The 27384-nt window shown below is 39.2% G+C and overlaps 1 protein-coding gene and 1 long non-coding RNA gene across 2 annotated transcripts in view; one reads left to right on the top strand and one right to left on the bottom strand.

The window, feature by feature from the left end:
• LOC127532605 (high affinity immunoglobulin gamma Fc receptor I-like) overlaps positions 1-26327 on the bottom strand; it is an 89429-nt gene extending 63102 nt beyond the window's left edge. Inside the window, exons 1-2 of the mRNA XM_051944575.1 lie at positions 25977-26327; positions 25656-25898 (exon numbers count right to left, since the gene is read on the bottom strand). Of these exons, the coding sequence (XP_051800535.1) occupies positions 25656-25898; positions 25977-26262 (529 nt within the window). The 5' untranslated portion in view covers positions 26263-26327. The remainder of the gene's footprint in view (positions 1-25655; positions 25899-25976) is intronic.
• LOC127532630 (uncharacterized) lies at positions 11918-16196 on the top strand. The gene is made up of 2 exons (XR_007940153.1): positions 11918-12162; positions 12238-16196. It is a non-coding gene; the product is annotated as an uncharacterized LOC127532630 (long non-coding RNA).
• Positions 26328-27384: the final 1057 nt, after the last annotated feature.

Here is a 27384-nt window from a genome sequence, read left to right as displayed (position 1 = left end):
CAACTTGAACTGAAGTGCTCCATTAAGGCTGCTAAAAATCATGTGACAGTTCAGTCTGATGTCAGTTGTGCTGCTTTGAACATGTATTTTTGGGTGAAAAAGTAATCTTGGGTTTACCTGACTAAAGATTTTGATGAATAAACTTTCCTTGTTTAATACTGTTCAATTCAGTTTTATTAATATAGCTCCAATTACATGTAAAATTGTCTCAAGACTCTTTACAGAACCCATATGAACCCCCAGAGCAGCCCCAAGTTTGTTTTGTCCTCAAATTTCCAGCTTTAACCGCTTTAAAAAGAGAGAGTTTATTTTCTCATAGAGGAACCTATTTGATTTCTGATTAACTCAGTTCAAAATTCCAGTTAGCTAAGAGAGATTTTTTGATTGTGTGGAAGGAACTAACTTGCCAACGACAGTAGCTAACAATTTAAACTTGAATTCATCACCAGGAATCCAACACCAAGTGTTCAGTCAGAATGTGGAGTTTAACTTTTCAGTGTGATTCACAGATCTGTCACACTGGAGACCACAGCTCTCTTTAAATAAACCTCAACTCACACGGCCGGGAAGGACAAGAAGAAATATGCAACAAGAAAGCATATACATAAAGAACACAATATGCTGACTGGAAGTACGAGCTGTGAAGGATATTAATATAAACAAGGACAATCCATTTGGAAAATACCAACAGTGTATTCAGATGTTTGTGTCGCCAGTTTATTGTCATAAACTTTACACAAAATAAACAGAAATAACTAAATATTCTGCAATATTGTTCAAGAAGCTCACCTTTCCAGCAGAGTTCGTCTGTCCGACAGTATTTCTACGGAGTCTCTGAACTCACTGAGTGCTTTTCACTGGATTTGGTTCATATATTTAAACATTAATATGTGCGTGTTCAGAGCAGGTTTGAGCAGGACGATGAAGGTGTTTTGTATGAGAAGCTGGAGCAGATTTTCTGATGATTTCCCAGTAAATTTCAACAGGCAAACTTACTAACTACGTTTCGTCTCATCTCTGCAACAGTTTATGATGAATGTACTCATGGATGAACATCAGAGATCACACAACCAAAACACGGACTTTACCTTTATTGTGATGTTTGATTGTAGAAATATGAAAGCACATCACACCAGCAGATCAATACATTACACAGACACAACAGCAAATCTTAATACAGTCTTCAAATCACCTGTTTGCTTTGTGTGTATGTGTTTGTTTTGCTATTATTCTGAGGACCAGCATACACCGTCATAGTGAGGACAGATGTGCACTGTGGGGACATTTCAGGGCCTCATAAATTCAAAGATATCAACAATCACAACAGTCACAACAATCTCGAAAAACACCATCCTGGAAGGATTGATGTTAATAACAAGATTCATAAACTAAACTCAAAATTCAAAAAAAGTAAACACAAATTCCAAGAGAGCTAGAACAGAAGCAGCAACAAATCAGCTGAGATAAACTACAAACATGGAGGCAGCAGCTGACATTACAACAGCTACTGTAACAGGTGATTTGGATGGAACCACATCAGTCTCTCATGTTGCCGTCAGAAGGAATGAATCAGTTCAATACGACAGAAAACATTTCTGACTAAAACTTAACAAACAAAAATATCTGAAAACACAGTAAGAGTCAGCTGAAGTTAGTTTGCAGTGAAGGCTGTTCTAATGACATCAGTTTAGAAAATATAGACAGACTGAAATATTTCTAGAAAAAAAGGTGCAATGTAAATCTGTAAAGTGAAAATCAGTAAGTTTATAAAGATCACTCTCTGTCTGCAGTGTTGTTTCAGCTTGTCCTGAATTCCTCGTCTCAAACTCTCTGACTGCTGTTCACTCCAAATGTGCAGTGATGTTTCTGCCTGTGTTGAAGATGCTCATGTGTCCCAGCAGCAGGACTGTGTGGGATTTTCACATGATGCAATACAAACAAAGGATCCTGTGTGACTCTATTACTGTAAACTGAGAGGCAGGTACACCTGGACAGGTCACCACTCCATCACAGGTCTGACAGCTGGACAACATTCATTCACTTCATTAGTCCATTACATGTGACAGGATTCAAATGATCTGTCACATTAGATGGATGTTCATTCAAATGAAGCAATGTCACTCAGACTGTGTTCACACAGAGAAGTTTGGTAGCAGCTCATTATTTTTAGTTTGTGTGACCCCAGGTGACACTATTATCAGTCAAATCACTGCTGTCGTGGGCCAAGCAGTCAAGCACAAAATAACAGGTTTAAAGATGAAAAAAGAAGAATTTATTTTCCAAAAGCAACTCTTACAAAACAAATAACTAAAGCTAATTAAATCAAAGCTATAAGGCCCTTAAAAGAGGTCAACAAAATACAACTCTACTGAAAATAAGACTGACAGAACCGAGACATCAACTCAAACAACAGACCTACCAGAATGAGACACTGGGACAACTTATATAGTAATGGACCAGACCACATTAAATACCCAGGGGGAAACTATATACACGACAAATAAAACCAACTAAATGAAACCCTGATCCCCCCTATGATGTAATCGCTCTTGGTTTGGTCCATGAGCGGGCCTTCAGCATAAAGCCCTGCTCCGCCCTCAGCACCATCTTTGGTTTGTCCAAGCAGGAAATGCCACGCAGCAGCAGGTAGCTCAAAGAAAGGAGAAATGAATTACTACAAACAAACAGCACAATGATGGCATATGAAAACTGAATGTGCATGCTAATAAATCAATTTCAAACAGCTGTGTGTTATAATTTAAGTGACGGCAGCTCAAAGTAACTAAACATGTGACAGTGGTGTTTGTGGGTGAGTGAATGCTGCAACCTTTTGTGTGGCTGTGGCCACGGCCATCACAACTGTCATTCCATTCCCTGTTTTTTTTCTGACAAAGTTAGTAAAGATGAGTAATTTACCTCGCTGACGTGTTTCGACTACGTCTGCCGTGTTCCTCAGAGCATCATCTGACGTTTCATGATGCGTCTTTTCATCAGGTGACCAATCTGTCAGAATCCTTCAGAGAGGCCACATCCTCCATCGTCCAGTGGTTTCTGCAGTTACAGGTACGAGAGACGGTTTTAACCCGCTCATCCCGGTTCATGGAATCGTTGTCCCGCTTCCTGATCTCAGTGGCTTCTTTTATCCACTTCTTGTGCTTGTTAGTCTCCGATGTTAAAATCCTCTCCTTATCCAAGTCCATAATGTGATCGTTACTCTTGCAGTGGTCCATGACGGCTGATTTTTTGTTTTCTTCATCAGCTTTTTCTTTCAGTGTTCTTGTGAGTTCTGTGGTCTGTTTTTCACATTCTGTCTGGTGTTCCTTTTTTCTGACACTGAATGATCTTCCTGTTTCTCCAGTGTATGTTTTCTTGCATGATCTACACAGTATTTCATAAATGATGTTGCATTAGTTGTCTGGTTCTATTTTATCTTTTGGGTTTATTAATAACTGTCAGAGTTTGGTGTTTGGTTTTCCTGCTGTGTTGATGTTGTGTTTTTTCAATGTCCGTTGAAGGGGTTCTGGTATCTCTCTGATATATGGAATGGTGATTATGTCTTTATTTTTATTGTCCGGTTTTCCTGCGTTTTATTTTGTTTTCTTTTTGTTTCTTCTCTTTATTGCTGACTTGTTTTCCTTAGTTTATGCTCCATTTCAGATACTGACAGAGTATGAGTGCATTCTTCATGTGTTTTTCCTCCTCCTGTCTGTCTTTTTCATTGTGATGCTGATCAATTTGTGGAGTTTGACGACCAAACCTTTGTGGGTGTTCTGATGTCCAGAGGAGGTCCTGGTCCGTGTGGTCCGTGTGAGCAGGTTTCCTGTAAATGTTCATGTCCAAAAATGACATGATCCAGTTTATTTCCTGTTCATGTGTGAATTGTCTGCTGCCAGTGTCGTCCATGTTGTTCACATGGCCAACAAGTTCTTGGGTGTCCAGATTTTATGATTTCCACGATGTTGTCGATGTACCTTTTCCAGAGTGTGTGTCTGCAGTGTGTAGGTGGATTTGGTAATTCACTTTGGTAATGCGATGATGTCATCTACTGCAAGGTTTGTGTGTTTTTTCAGTGTCCTGTCCTTCTTGAGTCGTTCCTGAAAAATATGTAGTGTGACGTCAACGTTTTTTTGTTGTTGTTGTTAATAATGACATGACATTTTGTGATGTGAGGATTTCATCTTTTTCTCCTGTAATATTGTTGAGATCTTGTGCCGGTTGTTTTAAGTTCTTGCAGTGGTTTTCTGTAGATGACTGATCTGATGCTGTATACTATGGGGCACAGTAGTGTGTCTTTTTTTGTGTGTTTTTGGTGTTCCATGTATCATCCAGAAGGTAACATTGGCTGCGGATATCAGAGGGTTATATGCTTCCTGTGTTATCTTATTGTGTGTTCTTGTCTTCTAGCGTGGTTCTGAACTGTTTTTCATCTGTCTCTGTGTCCACGATGACTGTTGTCCTTCCTTTGTCAGCCAGCAGGATAGTGATGGTGATGTCATTTCTGAGTGAGTTGATGGCTTCTCCTTCTTTCTTTGTCGTGTTTCTTGGGGAAAGTTTTGCTGATTTTAGCACACCTGTTACTGTGTTGCGGAGTTCTGCTTTGTGTCCCTGGTCCTAGAGTTTTTGACATGCAAGTTCTGTTGCTAAAACGAGAAGATGAATCTGGAAAATTTGATTGACACAGCTTTCTACACTGTGACATATGAGTTACCTGTTAAACCGGACTGTGTAAACCAAATCAAACTAAAACATTACTCGCAAACATGGATTTTAAATTGAATGTTTCTCTATAACACTGAACAGTTTGCAGAAGAAGCAATGAACAGAAGTGAATTTTTTTTAACAGCTGAGCTGAAATTAAATGACATTCCAAGACTCATTTCATTGAAAAACTGAAAGGAGAATTAATTGACTTTCCCATTTTGAATGTTTTGACATTAAATAATATTTGGGCTGAATCATGAATCGACTCAAACAAAACTGTTAAAATCTCATTAATTCAATCAATCAGGTTGTTGTCCAGGAACTCTCTGGACTTTGTTGCATTCATTTACCCTCTGCCTTTACCAGCCTTCCAGGACCTGCTGCTGAGGAACATCATGATGCTGCCACCACCGTGCTTGATGTCCAGAGTTTGGTGTCCACCAAACATAACATCTAGTATGTTGGATCTTGGTCTGGTCAGGCTAAAGAACCTTCACACAGGTTACATCAGAGTTTCCACATGCCTTCTGATGAACTCCAGTCCAGATGTATTATAGACTTCTTTCAGTAGTCACCTTAATCGTTGAGAAATCCAAGGATCAAGTCTGAAGCTGAAACAATGAGTTCTTTATCATGACTGCAGCTGCAATAAATCATCTCCACCAAAATCTAGAAATGTAAAATGTTAAAATAGATTTAAAAACTATATAATACAAAAAATACAAATATACGAAAAACAGACAGGTAAAACTGACATATTTATGGAATGCACACAGTACAAAATGTAGCAGGTGTGCAAAAATGAGGATGTGCATTCATACAGGGAATGTGCAGTCTGTGTGATGTGCATGTGCAATGCTGCAGTATTTACAGTTATGTGTTTATGGTCCTTGTTTGTGAGGGGCTGACTGGAGGTCAGAGGTGACAGTCCTGACAGCGTGAGGGAAGAAGCTCCTCCTGAGTCTTTGTTTTCACTTTGATAAGGCGAAGGTGTCAGCCAGAGTGCAGCCACTGAAACAGTTTGTTGTGAGGGTGTAGAGGATCTTCATGATCCTGTTGGCCCAGGCTCCTCCTGCTGTGGATATCCTGGAGGGTGGGGTTAGTTGTACCCAGATACGTTCTACTGACCTCAGCACCCTCTGCAGGGCTCGTCAGTCATGAGCAGTGCTGTTCCCAGACCACTGGGTGATGCTTCCAGTCAGTGCACTCTCCAACACTCCAGAGTAAAAAGTCCTCATGACTGTGCTCAACATTAAATCTGCGTAATCAGTTAGTGTCCTCATAGTGCAGATGTGTTCTCACTGTGATGGTTTAAATGGGGCCTCAGAAAGATAGCGATAGCAAGTCAAGCACACAGAAACACACACACTAGGTCCCCGTTTTGCAGGAAGGAACTAATACTCCTTCACAACCTAAATGTGTGCATTTAGTCTGACAAACCGACCATCTTGGGACCTGTCCATAGATGTCCATACCCATGTGTGTACCAACCTTTGGTATAAGAGGACACGTTATAGATCACTCAGAAAGTTTTAGAGGAAAAGGAGACACTATTACAGGCACATTTAAACTATAGCGCCCCCTCCTGTAAACATTTACTAAGGACAGTTGAAATGGAATAAAGGACTATCCATCCATGATCTGTACACCACTTAATCCTCATTAGGATTGTGGGGGGATGGAGCCAATCTCAGCTTATTTAGGGTGAAGACAGGGGACACCTGGACAGGGAACAGTTTATCACAGGGGTACACATGGAGACAAACAATCAAACTTGCATTAACATCTATGGACAATTAAGAATCACCAATTAACCTCATCATGGTTTTGGACTGTGGGAAGTAGTCAGAGAACTGGGTGAAAATCCATGTATGCACAGGGAGAACATGTAAACTTCATGCAGAAAATTCCCAGGTAAGGATGCAAATATTTCCGTGTTTGTGAACTTCATCATGGATCATGCATTTTGTTATTGATTGACATTATGTTGTAGATTTGACTGATTATTTTTACATGACAGTATTTTGTTGTAAATGCTTGTCAAAATTTTTTTAATTGAGCATGATTTAAAACCAATAACAGGGTCAAACTTACAAGGAGGGTGAATTCTTTTAATTGGTACTTTAACTCAAAACCAATTACACAAACTAGCTGCATATTTGGATCAAAACGTTTTTGGTGTATAAAGTGTCCATTGAGCTTAGAAACTGTTGATATGTCCTGCAGCAAGACAGTAAACTGTGCTCTGGTTCATGAGTTGGAGGAGAATATGTGAGAAAATTTTCCTGCTGAATTTTGTAAACTGTTTCTCCTGCTTCCTCCAACAGTCAAAAGATAGGCATGTTTGGAAAGAAGCTGGTTCTAATCTGGTTGTAAGTAAGAGTTTGGTTTGACTGCTGGTCTGTCTGATGGACCTGTGAAGGAGTGGTGACCTGTCCAGGTGTACCTGCTTCTCAGCCAGGATCAGCTGACAGACTTCAGACACTCTATGATTCTCTGTGGAGCAGAGACAGATGATGGATGGATGGATTTGCATGCTTTGGTTTACAGTAATAGAGTCACACAGGATCCTTTGTTTGTATTGCATCATATCAAAATCCCACACAGTGCTGCTGCTGGGACACATGAGCATCTTCAACACAGGCAGAAACATCACTGCACATTTGGAGTGAACAGCAGTCAGAGAGTTTGAGACGAGGAATTCAGGACAAGCTGAAACAACACTGCAGACAAAGTGAGTGATCTTTAAAAACTTACTAATTTTCACTTTACAGATTTAAAATGCACTTTTTTCTACAAACATTTATGTCTATTTTCTAAACTGATGTCATTAGAACAGCCTCCGCTACAAACTAACTTCAGCTGACTCTTACTGTGTTTTCAGACATTTTAATATATGATGTTTTCGTCATAAGTGTTTTTTCTGTCGTATTGAACTGATTCATTCCTTCTGACGGCAACATGAGAGACTGATGTGGTTCCATCCAAATCACCTGTTACAGTAGCTGTTGTAAATGTCAGCTGCTGCCTCCATGTTTGTAGTTTCTCTCAGCTGATTTGTTGCTGCTTTGTGTGTAACTCTCTTGGAATTTGAAGATGAGCTTAGTTTACAAATCTTGTTTTTAATATGAATTGATGCTGTGATATAAACAGATAAATTAACTGTGAACAAGAATTCTTTAGAAAATTTGTAAATATTTGTCTGTACTTCTTGTTTCTTTACATGTTCTATTTTATTTATTCCCTCAGATCTACAGTATATGCAGCAGATATGTCCGTTAACATCTCATCACCATCAAACAGTCTCCAGCTCTACAACTGTGTCACTGACAAAGTTAGCTTTTACATGTCGACTTCCATCACTGCATTTAGAGTCCTCCTCCTCCTCCCTCTCTCCACCTTCATCCTCTACCTGGGTCACCATCGATGGAAACAGCAGCGTTCCTCTAAAACAGCGACTCACTCTGACATCTTCACCTACCACATGGCTGCCATGGAGCTGATCTTTGTCTTGGGGAGTTTCTGCTACTTTGGTGGCTCATATACAAATAATTTCCCAATGGTAGGAGTAGGGATCTGTGTCACTACCATTGCATTATATGGAGAGAGTTTCTTTCATGTCCTGAGCTGTGTGGAGCGCTACCTGGCTGTTGTTCACCCCATCACCTACATGGGGCTGAGAAATGCTGGTGGGGTCAGAATCAGAAACATCTGTATTGGCTGTGTTTGGCTGCTGAGCTTTGGACTGATCAGTGTTACAGCTGTAATGTTACCAAACCCCACTCTCTACCCACTGTTGTGTGTTTTGTTTTTTTCCATCATAGTTATGTCTTTCTGCAGTCTGTCAGTTCTCTGTGTTCTGATTCGTCCAGGTCCTGGTGATGGAAGTGGAAAAAAGGGTCGTGTTGACCAATCAAAGCAGAGAGCTTTCTACACCATCACAGTTATATCAGTCACAGTGTGGTTGGGGTTTGTCGGACTCCTTATTTCCTTTGGTGTGAACATGTTACCTCAGCTGGGAAACAGTGCCGGATGTTTGTTGGCAATGATGATTGGCTGTTTGAATCTTCCCAGCAGTTTGGTGTCACCTCTGCTGTACCTACACAGGACAGGAAAACTGTCATGTTTCTGTTAAACAATGAGTGAAGACGACGGTTAAATTTGAGTAAATCAGAATGATTGGATGAAAAGTGATAAAAATCTGATGTTAGAGAGGTACTAATGTAACAAAATTTTGATTTTAAAACAGTCTTTTGTTGAGTGTTTGCAGGTAGTTTTGATGACTGTACAATTGATGTTAGCTGGTTTCTAAGGTTGTCATGGTGATTTCTCTTTTTCAGTTTGCTGACGTGCAGTGTGTTTTTAGTATGATAAGTACCTGTTTTGAAATTTAACTTTCTAACCATCAAGATCATTAAATTTCTGAGGCCCTGCAAAAATGTCCTCATAGTGCAGGTCTGTCCTCACCACAACGGTGTATGCTGGTCCTCAAAATGATAGCAAAAAAACCCATAAAAACAGCAAACTGGTGATTTAAATACTGTATTCAAATCAGCTGGTGTGTTGATGTAATGTATGGATCAATTGGTGTGATGTGTTTTAATTTTAATGTAATCAAACATCATAATAAAGGTAAATGTCTGTGTTTTGGTTGTGTGATCTCTGATGTTCATCCATGAGTACATTCATCATAAAATCATGCAGAGAAAACACGTCATGTCAGAGGAGCCTCATTAGCAGATTTGTCTGTTGTAATTTATCATGAAACAATCAGAAAATCTGCCTCAGGTTCTCATACAAAACACCTTCATCGTCCTGCTCACACCTGCTGTGAACACGCACATATTAATGTTTATATATATGAACCAAATCCCAGTGAAAAGCACTCAGTGAGTTCAGAGACTCCGTAGAAAGACATTTGGACAGACGAACTCTGCTGAAAAGGTGAGCTTCTTGAACAATATTAGAGAATTTTTTAGCTATTTTTGTTTATTTTGTGCAAAGTTTATAACAATAAACAGGGAACAGAAACATCTGAATATACTGTTGGTATTCTCCAAATGGATTCTCCTTGTTTATATTAATATCCTTCACAGCTCGTACTTCCAGTCAGCGCATTGTGTTCTTTATACACTTTTTGTGGCATACTTCTTCAAAATCTTCTTGTCCTTGTTATTTCCAACACAGTATTACTATGAAGTATTTCTAAAAATTTCCCAACTGTGGCATCAATTTATGAGTTGAGATGAATTTAAAGAGAGCTGGTGGTCTCCAGTGTGACAGTCAGATCTGTGAATCACTCTGAAAAGTTAAACTCCACATTCTCACTGAATACTTGGTGTTGGATTCCTGGTGATGGCAGCAAGTTTAAATGGTCAATTACTGTTGCTGGCTAATTAGCTCCTTCCACACAATCAAAAAAAAAAATCTCTCTTTGCTAATTGGAATCTTGAACAGTGAGTTAATTGAAAACCAAATGGTTTCCTATGTTAGACAGTGAGCTCTCACTTTTTAAAGAGATTAATGTTGAAATTTTAAGCATAAAACAGTGGAATATCTCTGAGATAAAATTGGAAATGATAAGATGAATCCTATTTTTTGTTCAATATTTCTCACAATTTTGAGTTCATAGTCTCAGAGAATAATTTGTGTTTTTTTCCACAAAATTGCATCTTTAATGACAGAAATGTTTTTGTCTCATTTCTCTGGTTTCTTCTAAACTTCTACTGAGGAAGTTTCGCTGATATTTAACTGGATGGTGGAGCACAGTTAATTACCTCTAACATTGTGTTCTGTTTTGACTTTTTGTCTCTTCAAGATAGGTTGCTTGTTAACTACCTTTTCTGTGTACGATAAAGTGAATTGATTTAATTTGAGTGGTTGTTGAGTTTGACGCACACAAACACACACACGGCCTACCATCTGGGGACCTGTTATTAGACATCCACACATGACCCTCAGTATAAGAGGACACAGTTATAGATCCCTTAGAAAGATATAGAAGAAAGGGAGAGAGACACTTACAGGTACATTCAAACTACAGCCCCTCCTGTAAACATTTACTCAGAACAGCTGAGATGGAATCAGTCCTATCCATCTATTATCTATACATCACTAAATCTCCATTAGGGTTGAGGGGGTTTGGAGTCTCTACCAGCTGATTTAGGGTGAAGGTCAGGTTAACCTGGGCAGGTAGCCGTCTGTTACAGGGACAGAGACAAACAATCACACTCACATACTTACCTATGGACAATTTAGAATCACTAATTAACCTCAGCAGGTTTTTGGACTGTGGGAGGAAGGCAGAGTACCTTGAGAAAATGAACATATGCACAGGGAGAACATGCAAACTCCATGCAGAAAGATCTCAGGCTAAGGCTGGGACATGAATATTTCTGCAATTTGAACTATATTTTGTCCTTAATTGACATTGTTTTGTAGATATCACTTGTTATTTTAACATGACAGTCTTTTTTATTGGAAATTCTTGTCAGAAAAATTTAATTGTTCATGATTTAATGTTCAAAAACTAATAGGGTCAAAATCTGGGGAGGGTGAATACTTTTTATTGGTACTTTAACTTTAAACCAATTACACAGACGAGCTGCTTTTTTGATGGAAAAGGTTTTGCTGCATAAAGTCTCCACAGTGGTTAGAAACTGATCTTCTACCTGCAAGACAACAGGTAACTGAAGATTGTTTGTCTTATAGATAAATCACCAATGATTTGATAGTTGACATTTGAAAATGGTGAGAAATGTCCATTAGTTTAACAAACCTCAAGTTGCCTCCAGGCCTCCTCTCCTCTGTCTTGGTGCCGTTCGCATCGCTTCCCACTTGTTCCAAGTGCTGCGAATGCTCGGCCAATTGCGTCGCTCGCTTGTTCCAATCTCTACTGTCAAGTTTTTGGCAACCAATAGGATAGCCCAGTTGTTCCAACTAGGTCACATGACTTGGGACTTCCCTAACACCACCAAGGCAGTTCAAATGGGCCCACTGACGCTACTTTATGTATTTAAACACATTTATTTCTCTCTTTTTAAGGAAATAACTGCACAGAATTAAAGTTTATGACAGACAACAGTCAGACTAACTTTCCTGTTGTGTGTTTTTAACCTGCTGTGGTGAATTAAATGTGTAAAGATGTAAAATAATGTTAACAATCACTGTGGAGTTAATAAATTAATATTAATTGCAGTTTTATTAATGTACTGTAGCAGGATGAGTTCTGCTTAAGGACATTTTGTGTCCTTTCAGGTCGTGCTGGGCTGTGGGCCAATGGGAACACGCCCACCCACTATAAAAGCTGAGAGGGGTCCCTGTACTCTTTCTCTCTTTATCTTCTGCTGAGGCTGAAGACACGCCCCTTCCGGCTGCTCGCCCTGCTGCTCTCACCGGCGTTCAAAACATTCGGCGCGTTACTCTGCTTGGTGTTGTGTAGCCACATTTGGGTTGCTAAAGGTAGGGTCTTTACCTCTTGTCTGGTTTATTACGGTCAGGAGCCTGCCTGTATGGTAAATGTTTTTACCATTGTAGGAAGCCATAGCGGCTGGACCGGCTTCTGACGTGCTCTCCTTGTCCTGTGTGTGTGTGTGTGTGTGTGCGCGTCACGCTGCTGTAACAGAGGTAGGTTCAGTTTCTTTTGTGTTGAGCAGAACTAATTGTCCTGTTTGTAACACCGCCCTTCTGTTTTCCCATGCTGTTTAGTGGCAGCACCAAGGACCCGCTGCTGCTTTGCTTGACTGCTGCTTTGCTCGCTGCTTTGTGTACTGCATGTGTACCGCTGTGCTTCGCTTCGCCCGGCCGTGTATCTGTGGCCTGCTATACGGCTAACCGGGGCTAGCTGCTGTTATCTCTCTGCCTCACTCGCTTGGCCTACCTCTATCCGGTGTCAGCCGGGTTTGGACCAAGCAAGTTATGAACTGGGTTATTTTTAACTGTGTTTAGCTCTGTGATTTTAATTGTTGCCTTGTCTGTTTTTTTTATCTGCGCCCACAGTGGGGGACACAGTGTTATTCGTTGGACATTAGTTGGGTTTTGTTGTTTTTCTGTTTTGCCTTATGCCCCTTATTGGTTTAATGTCCAGCTAGTATTGATTTGTTTTTTTCTGTTCTTATTCTGAGCCTTATTTGTTTTTTTGGATATTTGTTTTCTAGGTTAAAATATTCATTCTGATTTGGTTATTAGTTTAGTTTTTTTTTGTTTCTGTGTTCTCCACTGATTCCCTTCTATGTTCCAGAGGCTGTGTACCTGTGGTCGGGACGTGGTGTCGTCGGTGGTAGTCCCCCTCCCCGTGTGATGTGTGAACCCTGGTTTTTTGGTTTAGTTTTGCACGTGTGTGTGATTTATTTATTTTTTTTCTTTATTCACTTGGTGACCTCTCCCTGGGCCCTGTTCCTCCCCTCCGTCGACACACCGCCACATGGTAAGCAGACCTCTGACCCTTTGCACCCCTTTTATCCTTATTTTATCATGTGTTAATTGATTTTAATTAGTGGTGTAAATAAAATTGGATTATTGTACGGGAACAACACGTCTCTCGTTTCATGATATATGGACCTGTGTGCCTCAACGTGCTTTTAAGAGGCAAAGACTTTCCTTGGGGGCTCTCTCTCCCCAAGGTGGCGTTGTCAAGCTCCACTTAGAAGTTAGCCCTCCTAGCTGCTACTGCGCTCGCCACAGTACCAACGTATAATAATATACATAGACACTGTCTTGTTAAAACCAGATAAATTAAAGCTGTTAAATACTTTTATTCAGCGTCTGATTACATGTTAATGCTCCACATGACATGAATATTATTATTAATATTAATAATTATAGACTTTCTGATCAGGATCAGTTCATGTGCAGCTAAAAACCTGATCACTGATCAATATATCTGCCTTCTTCTGCTTTAATTAACCTACTGGTGTCAAAAAAATGCTGTCTTTTATTATTATTACTGGGAATGTGTGTATTTATTATGAAGCATTTGAAGCAGATGTTCTGCTGGGTCCATCAGAACCATCAGAACATCCAGAAATCACTGAGGCATCCAGTAGTTGAATTCTTGTTGATACCACTGCATTCCTGCCGATTGTGTCCCAGTATAAAGATCTCCATGAAGCTGCTGGAACCTTCTGCATTAAAACCAGCCTGTTGGCCTTTCAGTTCAGACATTGGAGGCTGAAGACAGATTCTGATTTATGACAGTTTGTTGTTTGGTTCTTCTGTCTGACATGATCATGAATAAAAGAAAATCCTGCGTCTTCAGCAGCTCAGTAAAACACGTTAACACAAAGGTCAACCTGATCATCAGGATCTATCAGCTGCAACATGAGGTCTGAAGGTCAGTGCACAACATGTTGGACAGGTCCTAGTTCTGGTTCCAGCAAGAATAAATCAAAAACACAGCATGAAATAAAACAGTAGATAAAAGAAATCACTCAGTTCAGAATCAACTTTACTGGCCCAGTTTTTACACATAAATGAGAAATGTAACTCTGAGTCTCAGCCCTGTGTGCAGTAATCAGGGAAATAAACTAAGAACTAAAAGTAAAGTAGAGTAGTAAAGAAATAAACTGGAACAATAAAAATAACAGCAACATAAACACACATAAACAGCAGCATTTATAGCATCTGTGTAAAGTGGGTTACTGAGGGAGGAGTGGTACATTGAAAGTAGTTTTAGTAGTACTGGTAATAATATGAATAGTACTGGTAGTAGTATTAGTTGTAGTGAAAGTTAATAAGTATTATACGTGAGGAGAAGATGAGGACATCAGTGAGGCTGTATAAATGTAAAAGTTAAACTCCTGACAAGGAATCAGAGTTCTAATAGAAGAGTATGTTCACTGAGAGGCAGATGGAGTCTAGAGGTTCTGGTTCTGATGCTGCACAGCCTCCTGGAGGGAAACAGTCTGTTAGTATAGTTATGGAAATAAATCAGAGAACATGTACATTACTGCACACAGAGTACATGTACATTACTGCACACATACAGACTACATGTACATTACTGCACACAGAGTACATGTACATTACTGCACACAGAGTACATGTACATTACTGCACACATACAGACTACATGTACATTACTGCACACAGAGTACATGTACATTACTGCACACAGAGTACATGTACATTACTGCACACATACAGAGTACATGTACATTACTACACACATACAGACTACATGTACATTACTGCACACAGAGTACATGTACATTACTGCACACACACAGAGTACATGTACATTACTGCACACACACACAGAGTACATGTACATTACTGCACACACACAGAGTACATGTACATTACTACACACACACACAGAGTACATGTACATTACTGCACACATACAGAGTACATGTATTCCAATGTACAAAGAGGACATGCACGTCAGTATATCCAGAGTACATGTGTAATTTATGTGTAATTTTAATTCCATTTTAACAGTTTGTGTGTATATTTATACTAGAGCATAACAGTGCAGCACTTTGAACTCTTATCTGTGCATGTAACGGTACTACTACGCGCGTGTGATGGTACCGTAGGTGTTTGCGCGCTTTGTTTTTGCCGTCACGTTGGGCCCACCGCACCCGAACCGCCGAACCGGCTGTGTCAAACTTCGCCATTGCTGAAGAAAAAAATACCAACATACTTCACATTCATATATGTCACCATCAGGGATTATTGGGATTATGTTATGTGTTGCTCCTGCAATTTTTTGGTCAGTGTCCACTTTTCTTCTCTTTGTAGTCATAAATTAGTGGTTGCTTTGTTTCTCTGTGGTTATTTTGTGATTCTTATTTTTGTGTTTTTGAATTAATGTTGTGTCTCTGTGTGGTTGTTTTGCGTGTCAGTGATTCATTCTTTCTCTTCCCAGTCATCACACAGCTGTAGGGTTTCTCTCTCATGTGGGTCTGTTTATTGAGCATTGTGGTACAACACTAAATTTGTTGTTTTTGTACACTGTTTACACTTACGAGGTTTCTCCCTACTGTGAATTCTGTACTGTCTGTACTCTCGTTCTTTTGTGTGGATGATTCTATACCTCTTCAAAGCACTCAGCAAAGTAACACTCTTCCCACACTTCTTATAAGTGTACAGTTTCAGTCTGGGATGGTATTTTCTTGCACTCTGTGACCTGTTGTTGTTATTGATAATGATAATAATTTTGGACATGCCACTTTTTGTTTAAATGTAAATAAAATAAAAGCTGAGAAATATTTTTTTCCACAATGATAGCTCTAGTATATTGTCTAATTATCTTTTGGGAGACAACTGTGTCATTTCCAATTTAAAAAAAAGCCTTTCTTGTTGAATAAAAATAACTTTAAGTCAAAAATTTGCTAAGGGTATGAATAATTTCAGGCTTGACTGTATATCATTATTTCTACATAAAACTGTCTACCTGTCTGTTTAAACTGCTCAGACAATCTTTCGCTCCAATAAACTGTAAAAATATGACTGTACTAAAAAATACAAATAAAAATATGATCATAAACTCACCACAGTGCATTTTGTCAATGAAGCACTTGGATTTTCCCTGTTGTTGAAACGTGCACAAATAAACAAGACAAGACCATGGACTTATATAAAATGTCCATTGTGGCTCATAAGTTAGAAAACATACGTATGTTTGTTTAAACATCATTTGACTTTAACCAAGATGACCACATCAAAATTATCAACCTGTATTTTATTTCATGTCAGTTTATTTTCTCACATTATTCACAAATGAAAACAGAATCTAATAAATCAGGCCTCCACTTCTGTGGAAAGTTTACTCCGGTCTCCACAGTCAGTGATTTTGTCAATGAACGTGTCCATTTACCAGTTTAATCACAGTTCAATAGTCTGATGGTTACCTGGAAGCATTTATGTTGGAGCCTGCAGGAGCTTTATGTGTCCAGCAGAGGGAGACGTCTGCTTTGATGCTGTATAATCACCACATGGATGTGACCAGATGAGTTAGTCTTCCATATTTCTGTTTAAATTGGCTCAGAGAAGTCAGCAGCTGGAGTCAATCAGAACCATTCACTAGAAGAACATTATCTGCATCCTCCTAAATGGAATAGTGGCCCCTTAAAATCCAAACTGATGTGAATAAGAGCTGAGATCTAATTTGATCAGGATTCATCGGTTGTTTATTGAACATTTGAAAGAGAAAATAAAACTTTAAAACTCAATGAAACATTAGAAAAGACAGTAAAACACAATCCAACATTAAAATGACACAAAGCATTCAGAAAAGTCAGTGAAACTTCAGAAAACAAAAACATTACAAAAGAGAATAAACCATGAAAATGTTCTTGTTTGTTTACTTCAGGAACAGATTTATTTCATGACTTTTACCAGTTAAATGACCAAAAGCACAGAATCAGACCAATGAATGTGATTTCTGATCCAAACATCAACTGAACATCAACAACACGGTTTGATCATGTGACTGAAGGACTGCAGTCAGAATGTGGTGTAATAGCGTTAAAACACCAGCAGATGGCGCCACTGACCGCTGTTTGTTTGGTTCTATTACATTACAATAACAGAAGTTCAGTGTTGTCTTTCATCTTGGTTTGTTTCTGCTCAACATGTTTATACTTCTTTGTAAAACCCTCACATTTAAATCAGGTAAAAGGAGAAAGAAATGGAAAACAAAGAGTTATTTATTCACAATTAACAGAGTTCAGCTGGAATGAACCCCAGAGAATCCTGTTGGGATGACAAGAAGGACTAAAGGCAAACCTTCCTCCCAGTCTTTCCCTGTATGACAACAGGATTTCCTTCACATAGACGTTAAGGTTTGATGCCAGCGTTCGGCTGCTTCTTGTGACTCTGGCTGATAAACTCTGGATACTGACTGTGAGACACCTAGTGGCCAAACGTAATCTGGTTAGCAGACTTTGTTCTGGGTAACTGACCAATTCGGTCTACAATACAAATTCCTCACCAGCAGCAGGAACAAAGGCTCAGAGGGGCATCACCTGATCTGGTTTTACCACAACCTGACAAGTGCTGAAATTCTGACAAAGTACATCAGCCTTCATGCTTGATCAGAAGAAATGTTGAAGGATTCAGCGATATGTTTGGAAACACCTTGATAACCAGACCACAGATGTTCATGACAACTGTCCAACTGCAGCACATTACAATTTACTATTCATTTAGCAGAAGCTTTTATCCAAAGAGACGTACATCTAAGAGTAGATACAACAAGAGGGAGGACCTTGCTGAAGGGTCCCCACTGGACAACTGGACCCTGACCAGGATTTGAACCACTGATCTCCTGTTCCAAAGTCAGATAACTGTCTGATCCACTGTATCCAGTCCTCACCTGAATAGATGCTGCATTGTCTAACTGTGACACCCACTTATCCATTAACATACCATTATCAAAGAAGAATGACTTTTTATTACACTCACTAGTGGCTTCACCAGCTGAAACGGAATACTTAGCCACTGATGGATCACTTCTCTAAGGAGACCCTCTCAAGTCTGGAACTGGTGCTGGAACCTCTTTTGGAGGGCAGTTCACTGTTTGACCAACAGGGGGCAGCCTGTCCTCAGACAGAACAGAAGCAAGCAGTGAGTCACACAAGTCAACGTCCTGGTTCTGCCTAAACTCTGGTCAGAACACTCACTGTGAATACGTCCAGGTCACTATGAGCCAACTGGTCCTGTACAGACTCAGAAATCAGAACATCAACAACCTCAACAACAGGAGAGACTTTAACACCAACAATGTCATTTTCCATGATCAGATCAACACCATCGACAGGAACACTGGATCTGAAGCTCTGGTGAAGAGGAGCAGCTCAAAACCCATTTCAGTTCCAGGGACAAATAGATAACTAAACACAAACGTATGTATGTATGTATGTATGTATGTATGTATGTATGTAGCAATAAAACAATGACCAGTTTCCTGATCTACTTTAAGAAGAAATCCTACACAAGGGTCCTAAATGTGTTACTTCCTTGTGACTCTAATGGATGCAAGAAGTTAAAAAAGAAGAAGAAAAAAAACAATTGATATGAACGAGGTTAAAGAAAGAGGAAACAGATAAAGTAACAAAACTCAAAAATGATGTGTAGTTCAGGAAAAGCACCGTATTCCTGGCTGAGACGAGAATCAATAACACCATCTAAGTTCACTATCTGGCTAGATGATCCACTGTCCACCATGACGACACTTTGGATTTTACACTCCAGGTGGATTACTGAGTGTCAATAGGAGAATCTGGTGGATTCCCAGGATGCATCAGCTGCAACAACAGAGACAAACACACCAACACAACCTATCTACACACAGAGTAGTAACAGTAACAGTGATATAAGGCTTTTTCTTTCCTATTTGTACCAAATATTTTCACTGATTGGCAGAAGATGTTTCTCAAAAAAGTACTACAAACTCACAATAGTTATATTATGAAACCTAATTCTACAAAAAAAGCAAAGAAGCATGGAAGTAGCTATTTTGTCTAACTTTTAAATTTACCGTTTCATTCTATGCAGATGATGGTCTTTTCTACTGTCTGTAAAGATCACAGTAAACTAACTGGAATAAATGTGTGAACGCTGAGATGCTGATGTCTCTGAATGTTCTCAGGATGACTAAAGCAGACGTCCTGATGATGAGCTCAACAGACCTCACAGCAAAACCACAAACATCAAACTGCACAGTGTTGTTTTATTCTATTCTGGATATTTTATACATGATAAGAAGCTCATTTACGGCTTCTCTTGACAGGAACGTTCTCAGTTTGAACAGCTTCTGAACTAAACAAGGAGATGTATCATCAACTAAACAATCAAAACTCTTCAAACACATGAAGAAAAAACACTTCTGTACAGAGTTTTCAGCTTCAGAGTGATGCTGTTTATAATCTGCGGTTGTGGTTTCTGTAGGTGTGTCCTTTGCTATCTACACTGAACAGACACACACATCGGTTAGCCACAACCAACCAGAACCAGTCAAATTTTCCATCCAACATCTCTGAAACCTGCAGAACCACATGAGAAGAACATCAAGCAAACTATTGATCCTGCAGAGAAACCTGATCACTGCTGCATAAATAAGATAAAAATAACAGAACACAGAACGACTAGTTACCATTACATTCTGTTCAACAGGAGACATTTAAGATGTTCTGGTTTTAGTCTTTTAGTTTCTGCAGTTTCTTCACTCTTTTGTATGAATCTAATTGAGTGAGAACATTTAAAAATCTCCATAAAAAGTGAATGTACTGTGTTGTGACTGGCTGTGTGGACCAGTTAGAGGCCAGCAGCTCACTGGTTGGCCTGGTGGACTACTTCAGTGATGAGTAGATGACCTGAGGCTCCAGTGGAAACTCTGAACACAAACAGAGAAAACAGAATGAGAACAAGCAGCTCTGAACAAAAACAACACAATCATGTTAATATGCAGCAAAATGACCACAGGAAGTAAAAACCTTGTTAACATGTCAGAGCTCAGTATCTTTATGGTTGATATCAAGTTTTGTTTTATTTTTTGTTTTTGTGCATTTATATCCAAGGTTATTAATATTTTTATGAATTTATATAACAATTGTTGACCATTTTTTGCATTTATATCCAGATTTTTGTTCTGCTTTGTTCACCAATGTTCAGGTTTTCATTTCCTTTGTGCATCAGTATCAGTTATTGATTCTTTGTGAACCATATCCAGGTAAAAGCAGCTGTATATTAGATGGGGGTAAACAGTCTGTGGTGGTTGACGATTATTTCTAGTGTCCCCACTAGTTTCAGATGCATTTTGTTTTGGAACTGAGTCTGAATAAACTCAGACCTGCAGCATGATGTTCTACAGCTGGTTGTAATGTTGTGGCTGATCAGTTAAAACAGCTCAGATAGTAAAACACTGCTGAATATTTGATGCATCAGAATTAATAATCAGATACTGCAGATAATACTCCTGTACTTTTCCAAGCATTATTTTAAATGATGAAACTGTGACAGAATGTTTTTGAAGTGTGGCATTGATTCTTGAAGGTCACTAAAGGGTCTGAGTACTCGTGGACATCCCTGTGGTTTCTCTCCCTGATGACTTTAAAGGAACAGTTCAACATTTCAGGAAACATTTCTCTTCTTTCTTTCTAAACTAGATAATAAAGATCAGCTGTACCTCTGCTCCTGTTTGGTCTGATGACTATTTGTCCATAGCTGGTTTCTTCTGTTCTCACTACTGAGTAAACTGCAACTGAAACACCGCCTGTACAATAAAACACAGAAAATACATCAGTTCAGTGACACCAGCACGGTTATTTTACAGTATTAAACTAATTATTTTCCATGTAGCTTTATAATCAGACTCATTAGGAGCTTTATAAATGTTGTTTTCCTTCTTCTTCTGCTGTTCATGACTAACACCCCAAATACAACTGGACATTATTCGTGTGAAACAGTAAAGAAGACGACCACAAAGCTGCTGGATTCTCAGAATAATTTAACTCAGGAGGTAAAAACCACAGCAGCAGCTTCCTTCTGTTGGTTCCAGTGAGCTGTGGTGTGAAACTGACCTGTTTTCTCTCTATATGGTGATCTGCTTTGACTGATGAGTTTGATGGAGATGAGTTTTACCTCTGTCTATATGCTACAGATATTTAGTATTTACATTTTCAACTTTTACTCCAGGTGGCAGTGAGTTTGAATCTGGTTCTGGGATTTTTCTGTGTGGAGTTTCTCTGTTCTCCCTGCTGGGTTCTCACCAGGTGCTCTGACTTCCTCCCACAACAGAGAATAAAATAGTGACTAAAGCTAACAGATAATATCATCACACATTCACCACATCATGAATGCATCAATGAGTCAACAGGCCGATGTATCAGGAAAACTATAAAATTATTAAATTTATCAAAGTCAGATCCTGAATTTTAACAAAGGTACGGAGATAGGTTAAATTCTGTTTAAGTTGAAAGAAAAAATGTGAATTATACTGAAAGTTAACATATTTTAGAGCAGCCTGCAGTGGAACACAAAGAGTTCTGATCAGAAACAGGAACCTTGACGACCACAGAGCTACTGGTTTCCTTTAACAGACTCACCACAGGAGACACAACACACAGTCCAGCACACCAAGAACACACTGAAAATAAATCATCAGACGTAGAAACTGTTCTGTTAAAGATGTGGAGGATTAAAGCTGCAATAAGTTTAAATCTTGGTGATCTGTGAGCAGAGACAACAAAGAAGAGGGTCTGAGGGGGAATTCCTACAACTACCAGAATGCTTTGCAGTCTGTGACTTCCTTAAACTCCTATCTTTTTAAGGAAGTACAAACACACTCAAGATATAAAACTCCATAGATATGAGGAGTAGATACGACGCCCCTCAGAGTGGCGTTCCTACAGAGACACAAGGCTAGTCGGGTCAAAATTGCAGTATTTTCCATTGATGTATATGGGGCGAAAACAAAAAAAGGAACAATGCCGGCTCATTGCGCTGCATTTAATTGCACACTCCGTCGAACGTTGGAGACAAGGAAACTTGGAATAACTTTCCATAGGTAAGAATTTTTTTGGTTCTTTTTCATTGTTAAATCTTGTTCAGAGTCTATGAGAGCTAACCAGTTAGCCGCTAGCAAAACACTAACGCAAGCTAACAGCTGGACAACCAAACACCAGACGATTAATAGTAGCTGTAGTATAGCTGTACAAGCAGTAATAGTAATACTAAAAGTACACGCAGCAGTAGTAGTATAAGTAGCTGTTAGAGTAGTAGAAGTAGTATCAGCATGTGTACTAGTATTACAAGTTGTAGTAGCAGTGACAGTATCAGCAGCAGTAGTTGGTGTATTACCACCAGTAGTAGCATTACTATTAATACCACCAATACTACCAATAGTAGTTATAAAGCCTAACTCATATATATCCAGATTAGCATCTATGTTCTTCCTCCAAACCCATTTTATGATTGTTATTACAGCCAGTTCTTTAGGACTGCTCTCACATAATTGAAATGTTACTAAACTATGTTATACTGATCAAATTAAGTAACTTTGGTCTCCAGTATATTGGCTACTTCTGTTCTTTGTCCTTAATTTATTAGCATGATTTATTTATAAATATGTTGTTGTGTACAGACTTATTTACTTCTCTGTCTACTTTTTCTTTACTCCATGTAGGTTTCCCAAAGACTTTCGGCTGAGGAGGAAGTGGAAGCAGCTCTGAGGAGAGTGGGGTTTGCTTCAAGTGATGAGTCGGTGCTCTGCAGCAAACATTTAAACCTGATGAGTTTTAAACATTTTAAACATTTGATGAGTACCGGTGTATTGTAAATGTAAATAAGCTATATTCTGTTCCAGTCTGCCTCTATCTTGTTCTAATCTCATTCTTAGCCTCGAGAGAGAAAGAAATAATTAAATCAAAATTAATTAATATTAATACTTAAGTTGTTTATTGTAAAAATTTATAAACTATCCTGTTCTAGTCTAGCTCCTTGTTATATGTATATACACACGTGGACAAAATTGTTGGTACCCCTCAGTTAAAGAAGGAAAAACCCACAATTCTCACTGAAATCACTTGAAACTCACAAAAGTAACAATAAATAAAAATTTATTGAAAATTAAATAATCAAAATCAGCCATCACTTTTGAATTGTTGATTAACATAATTATTTAAAAAAACAAACTAATGAAATAGGGCTGGACAAAAATGATGGCACCCATAACTTAATATTTTGTTGCACAACCTTTTGAGGCAATCACTGCAATTAAACGATTTCTGTATTTGTCAATGAGCGTTCTGCAGCTGTCAACAGGTATTTTGGCCCACTCCTCATGAGCAAACAGCTCCAGTTGTCTCAGGTTTGATGGGTGTCTTCTCCAAATGGCATGTTTCAGCTCCTTCCACATATGTTCAATGGGATTCAGATCTGGGCTCATAGAAGGCCACTTTAGAATAGTCCAACGCTTTTCTCTCAGCCATTCTTGGGTGTTTTTGGCTGTGTGTTTTGGATCGTTGTCCTGTTGGAAGACCCATGACCTGCGACTGAGACCAAGCTTTCTGACACTAGGCAGCACATTTCTCTCCAGAATGCCTTGATAGTCTTCAGATTTCATCGTACCTTGCACACCTTCAAGACACCCTGTGCCAGATGCAGCAAAGCAGCCCCAAAACATTACTGAGCCTCCTCCATGTTTCACCGTAGGGACAGTGTTCTTTTCTTCGTATGCTTGGTTTTTGAGTCTATGAACATAGAGTTGATGTGCCTTACCAAAAAGCTCCAGTTTGGTCTCATCTGTCCAAAGGACATTCTCCCAGAAGCTTTGTGGCTTGTCAACATGCATTTTTGCAAATTCCAGTCTGGCTTTTTTATGAGTTTTTTTCAGCAGTGATGTCCTCCTTGGTCGTCTCCCATGAAGTCCACTTTGGCTCAAACAACGACGAATGGTGCGATCTGACACTGATGTACCTTGGCCTTGGAGTTCACCTTTAATTTCTTTGGAGGTTGCTCTGGGCTCTTTGGATACAATTCCAACGATCCGTCTCTTCAATTTGTCATCAATTTTCCTCTTGCGGCCACGTCCAGGGAGGTTGGCTACTGTCCCGTGGGTCTTGAACTTCTGAATAATATGAGCCACTGTTGTCACAGGAACTTCAAGCTGTTTAGAGATGCTCTTATAGCCTTTACCTTTAAGATGTTTGTCTATAATTTTTTTCGGATGTCCTGGGACAATTCTCTCCTTCGCTTTCTGTTGTCCATGTTCAGTGTGGTACACACCTTTTCACCAAACAGCAGGGTGACTACTTGTCTCCCTTTAAATAGGCAGACTGACTGATTATGAGTTTGGAAACACCTGTGATGTCAATTAAATGACACACCTGAGTTAATCATGTCACTCTGGTCAAATAGTTTTCAATCTTTTATAGAGGTACCATCATTTTTGTCCAGGCCTGTTTCATTAGTTTGTTTTTTTAAATAATTATGTTAATCAACAATTCAAAAGTAATGGCTGTTTTTGATTATTTAATTTTCAATAAATTTTTATTTATTGTTACTTTTGTGAGTTTCAAGTGATTTCAGTGAGAATTGTGGGTTTTTCCTTCTTTAACTGAGGGGTACCAACAATTTTGTCCACGTGTGTAATAGCCTATATATATATATATATATATATATATATATATATATATATAAATAATAATCAATTAACCTTAATAAGAAATAAATAAATAGATTACATTTACAATTACATCTCTTGATCTCAAAACATTTTCTGTGTATCCAGGCATTTACATTTATGTGTAATGGCTGAACTGAAACGAGTCCCTGGCCTCTGGACCTAAATAATATAATAACTAAAATTGCAGATTACATGTGTAGAAAGCCTTTTTCAGTGTTTTTTTTAGATCACATATTTTCTATTAATAGTACATGTTTTGACGTTGACAATAAAGTAGACCACACGAAAATCGGTTGAGAAATGAACAAATTATGATATATTTTCAATGTACATGCATTGCTTTGAATGAGAACTGCTACAGGCTGCTACAGCGGGCTGGTGCATCTACTCTTCATATCTATGTGAAACTCTACCTCTGTGCCGTCTGATTGGCTGCTGTTGATGATGTAATACTCTGATGTCACTGTATGTGATGTCATCTCCTCCAGCTTCTCCTCCATCAGCTGAAATCAACCAAAGAGACAGAATTTAATCTGAAAGAATCTTCATGAACAATTAATTGATGACATCGTTTTTGAGTTTGTCTCACCTTTAGGTCTCCTGAGAACACGATGTCTCACCAGTAGAACCAGTAAAACCAGCAGAACCAAAACACATGCAACAGGCAGGACAAGAGGAGAGATAGATGTAGGAGGAGAACCAGGAGGAGAGGTGGATGTAGGAGGAGAGGTGGTGGTGGATTTCCCTGAAGAGATAATTAATATTTATTATCACATAAATGTTGAAACCTGCTGAAGTCGGTGCAGAAAACACCTGTCCTCACCTGTGACAGAGATCCAGCTGGATGGAGACTCTCCATGACTGCTGATGTTACACCTGTAGAGGCCTTCATCAGACCTGGAAACATGGAGGATGGTCATGTGACCTCCGGGCTCAGTCCTGATGAGGGAGCCATCTTTATAGAAAGCAGCTGGGAGGCGGGAGGCGGGGTTTGATTGACAGCTCAGAGTGAGGGGATCTCCCTCCATCACAGGGAGGACAGGACTCTGCAGGATCACTGATCCACCTCAACACAGAGACAAACTACAGCATTTCATCCATTCACACACAGCTTCATCAGCACTGACTGCACAGCTCATCTTACCAGAAACAGTGAGGTTGATGCTCTGACTGGCTGCTGCCTCCATGGACTCACACCAGTAAACTCCACTGTCCTGTGGAACCATGTAGGTCATGATGCAGCTGGAACCAGATGGTCTTCCCCATCCATCTCCACACTGAGTTCTGGTTCCTCTGGTGGTGTTTCCCCTCAGAGTCCATCCAGCAGATCTGTCTTCATCCTCACAGCTCAGAGTCACAGACTTTTCTTTAAAAAACTGAGATCTGTTTGGACTCAGGTTCAGCTTCACCTGGTTTGTTCTGCAGCTCATCAGTGAGAGCAGAACTAAAGAGAAATCACACTCAGGTTGATCAGAGTTTAATATAAAAAAGATTTATGCACAAACAAAGTAAACAAACCTGAAATGAATCAGTCAGAATGTAAAATATCAGTGAGGAAGCTTCATTCCAGGGTAATTCTAAGGTCTGTAGTTCATAATGTCTGATCTCCATGCAGCAGATTCTTTGTGTTTTAACTTTGTGGTATCTGATCTGTTACATGTATTACTTATTAAGTTAGTAGTATAGAATCTGTTTTGTTTGTTCTAGTATCTGATATGAGTTGCTTGTTATATGCAACGTCTGCTCTGGTGTCTCTGACCACAGATGGAACCTGCATTATATTCTACCCATGCCATGGGAAAGTGTTCTCCTGTTTACAGAGCCCTGCTGGAGGTGTTTTTATGAGGGTTCTTCTGTCTAAAATACTGATTTAGGGATTCTTCAGCTGTTGTAGACAAGGGGGAGTTGTTTGGGGATGCTCTCTGCTTTCCCCATATGGTAGGCAATAAAGAACCATTTGTTTTAACCCCTCCTACACACGTGGACAAAATTGTTGGTACCCCTCAGTTAAAGAAGGAAAAACCCACAATTCTTACTGAAATCACTTGAAACTCACAAAAGTAACAATAAATAAAAATTTATTGAAAATTAAATAATCAAAAACAGCCATTACTTTTGAATTGTTGATTAACATAATTATTTAAAAAAACAAACTAATGAAACAGGCCTGGACAAAAATGATGGTACCTCTATAAAAGATTGAAAACTATTTGACCAGAGTGACATGATTAACTCAGGTGTGTCATTTAATTGACATCACAGGTGTTTCCAAACTCATAATCAGTCAGTCTGCCTATTTAAAGGGAGACAAGTAGTCACCCTGCTGTTTGGTGAAAAGGTGTGTACCACACTGAACATGGACAACAGAAAGCGACGGAGAGAATTGTCCTAGGACATCCGAAAAAAAATATAGACAAACATCTTAAAGGTAAAGGCTATAAGAGCATCTCTAAACAGCTTGAAGTTCCTGTGACAACAGTGGCTCATATTATTCAGAAGTTCAAGACCCACGGGACAGTAGCCAACCTCCCTGGACGTGGCCGCAAGAGGAA

This window comes from Acanthochromis polyacanthus, chromosome 24, assembly GCF_021347895.1.
Source record: "Acanthochromis polyacanthus isolate Apoly-LR-REF ecotype Palm Island chromosome 24, KAUST_Apoly_ChrSc, whole genome shotgun sequence".
Classification (NCBI taxonomy): domain Eukaryota; kingdom Metazoa; phylum Chordata; class Actinopteri; family Pomacentridae; genus Acanthochromis; species Acanthochromis polyacanthus.
The sequence above is the reverse complement of the archived record's forward strand: the minus strand, read 5'-3'. Positions and strand labels throughout refer to the sequence as shown.